General features: G+C 43.9%; 1 protein-coding gene across 1 annotated transcript in view; it reads left to right on the forward strand.

The window, feature by feature from the left end:
* Nucleotides 1-943: 943 nt before the first annotated feature.
* LOC136829963 (X-linked retinitis pigmentosa GTPase regulator-interacting protein 1-like) overlaps nt 944-2,500 on the forward strand; it is a 6,740-nt gene continuing 5,183 nt past the window's right edge. Inside the window, exon 1 of the mRNA XM_067089139.1 lies at nt 944-1,162. Coding sequence (XP_066945240.1) covers nt 944-1,162 — 219 coding nt within the window. The remainder of the gene's footprint in view (nt 1,163-2,500) is intronic.

The raw sequence follows: 2,500 nt of genomic DNA on the forward strand, positions 1-2,500 counted from the left end.
TAAGTCAAGGGAGTATCTACCATTTTTCTCAGTTTTGTATTTTAGCAGATACTGCAGTCTTCCACTTTAGGGCCGAAGTACTTCCAAAAGGTGTTGTTTTAAGAAGTTTCAAAATAATCATTTTCAAAGCAAATCAAACATTATCCTTTGAGGAAAGCGTTGATTTCTTTTAATAATGTTGTTTGCAATGTCCTCTCTCGATTCAACATTATAGACATGTTTAAGCATACTTCAGTATCAGTACATAGTTATTGATTTTAAGACAACTGTTCCTAAAAAGTTTATTATTATTATTATTATTATTATTATTATTATTATTATTATTATTATTATTATTATTATTATTATTATTATTAATACGTATTAAAAGGCCGAAAAAAAAATAAATAAATAAATAAATATAAGTAAACAAATAAATATAGGAGACAGAAAAACAAAAATAAAAAATAAGCAAAGACACTGCACTTTCCCCAAGTGGAATTCATGTGGAACTAAGATTACTAACCCTTCCCAAACCTCTCTCTCTCTCTCTCTCTCTCTCTCTCTCTCTCTCTCTCTCTCTCTCTCTCTCTCTCTCAAAGAAAGCACAGACCAACGTTCCTGTTCCACTACTCCGCCTTTCCCCCAATCTATCTATCCATAACCAATCTATCTATCTATCAAGAAAGCATAAAACAGCGTTATCGCCAACCACAATTTCCCCGAAGCCAAGAGAGCGTCATTGTCCGGGATGCTGGCGAATGTTAAAATATGTCTTGCCCCGACCTTCCTCTTTTATCGTTTGCATCTCTCTCGCGTCGCTTGCTGTCGAGGATGTCACGATTTTCCTGGAGGAGAGAGAGAGAGAGAGAGAGAGAGAGAGAGAGAGAGAGAGAGAGAGAGAGAGAAGAAGAAGAAGAAGAAGAAGAAGAAGAAGAAGAAGAAGAAGCCTTTCTTTCCCATCATGCAAATTGAGCGCATCTTGAAAAATCATCGGCGCATCAGCAAATTCCTCTCGTCCGTTGACCGAGCACAAGCAGGAGAAGCACAAGCAGACGCGGAGGCAGCAGAAGCAGAAGGACAAGCAGAAGCAGAAGAAGCAGTAGCAGAGGAGGAGGAGGAGGAGGAGGAGGAGGAGGAGGAGGAGGTCCCTGCTCTTTTGGAACTGGAAATAAAAGAATCAGTAGGCCCGAGGGGAATACAGGCAAGGTCTCGTCCTTAACGTGAACTCTTCTCCAGGAAGAGAGAGAGAGAGAGAGAGAGAGAGAGAGAGAGAGAGAGAGAGAGAGAGAGAGAGAGAGAGAGAGGTAAATGGAAAAAGGAGGAGGAGGAGGAGGAGGAGGAGGAGGAGGGGGGGTCGGTAGAGGGGGAGGAATCCACACCAAACCGTGACCAACCTCGAAAAAGCAATTCTGCCCTGCAGATGAGAGAGAGAGAGAGAGAGAGAGAGAGAGAGAGAGAGAGAGAGAGAGAGAGAGAGAAGATGCTGAAAACGTAAACAGAAAAAGAGAAGGAGGAAAGTGGAAGAAGAAGAGGAGCAAAAGAAGAGGAGGAGGAGGAGGAGGAGGAGGAGGCGGAGGAGGAGGTGCAAGGGCGTCTGCCCTAATAGTCTGCGGCCGCAAGATTGAATTAGTTTCAGTAGGTGGCCAAAGCTCATTACTACAGATTACTTCTCGCTCGCTCGCCTCCTAGAGAGAGAGAGAGAGAGAGAGAGAGAGAGAGAGAGAGAGAGAGAGAGAGAGAGAGGAGGTCCTTCCAAGGGGAATATCGCTTCCGTTATGATGCACAAATGAAAGAGGCGCAAAACTTTTTTTCTCTCTCTCCCAACTTTATTTTTTTTTCTTCTTTTTCTCTCTCAAATTTTCATAGGGGAGGGGAAGGAAGGGGAAGGGGGAAGGGGGAGTGGAAAGAGATAAGAAGGGCTCCAGACTTTATCTTTTTTATTTTCTCTCAAATTTTCATAGGGGAGGGGGAGATGGGTGAGGGGAGTGGTAAGAGATAAGAAGTGAAAGAAGGAGAGAGAGAGAGAGAGAGAGAGAGAGAGAGAGAGAGAGAGAGAGAGAAAAGGTGTTAAAACGAAATGAAGGATGCTATATTTCTTCGCCAATTTTCTCTCAACTTATCATTTTTTTCTCTCTTATTTTTTCATTTCTCTCTCTCTCACTTTCTTTCATAAGGAGGAGACAGAGAATGGTTGAAAATGAGGGAATTAGATGGGGGAAGGTTCAGGGAAATTGGGGGTGGGTTTCAGGGGGAAATTGGGGGGAGGGGTCAGGAGAAATTGTGGGGTAGGGAGTCAGGGGAAATTGTGGGGTAGGGGGTCATGGGAAATTGTGGGGTAGGGGGTCAGGGGAAATTGTGGGGTAGGGGTCAGGGGAAATTGTAGGGTAGGGGTTAGGGGAAATTGTGGGATGGGGTTAGGGAAATTGTAGGGTAGGGGTTAGTGAAATTGTGGGGTAGGGGTTAGAGAAATTGTGGGGGTAGGGGTCAGGGGTTGTGGGGGGGGTCAGGGGAAATTGTA

The sequence above is a fragment of the Macrobrachium rosenbergii genome, chromosome 45 (assembly GCF_040412425.1).
Source record: "Macrobrachium rosenbergii isolate ZJJX-2024 chromosome 45, ASM4041242v1, whole genome shotgun sequence".
Taxonomy (NCBI): domain Eukaryota; kingdom Metazoa; phylum Arthropoda; class Malacostraca; order Decapoda; family Palaemonidae; genus Macrobrachium; species Macrobrachium rosenbergii.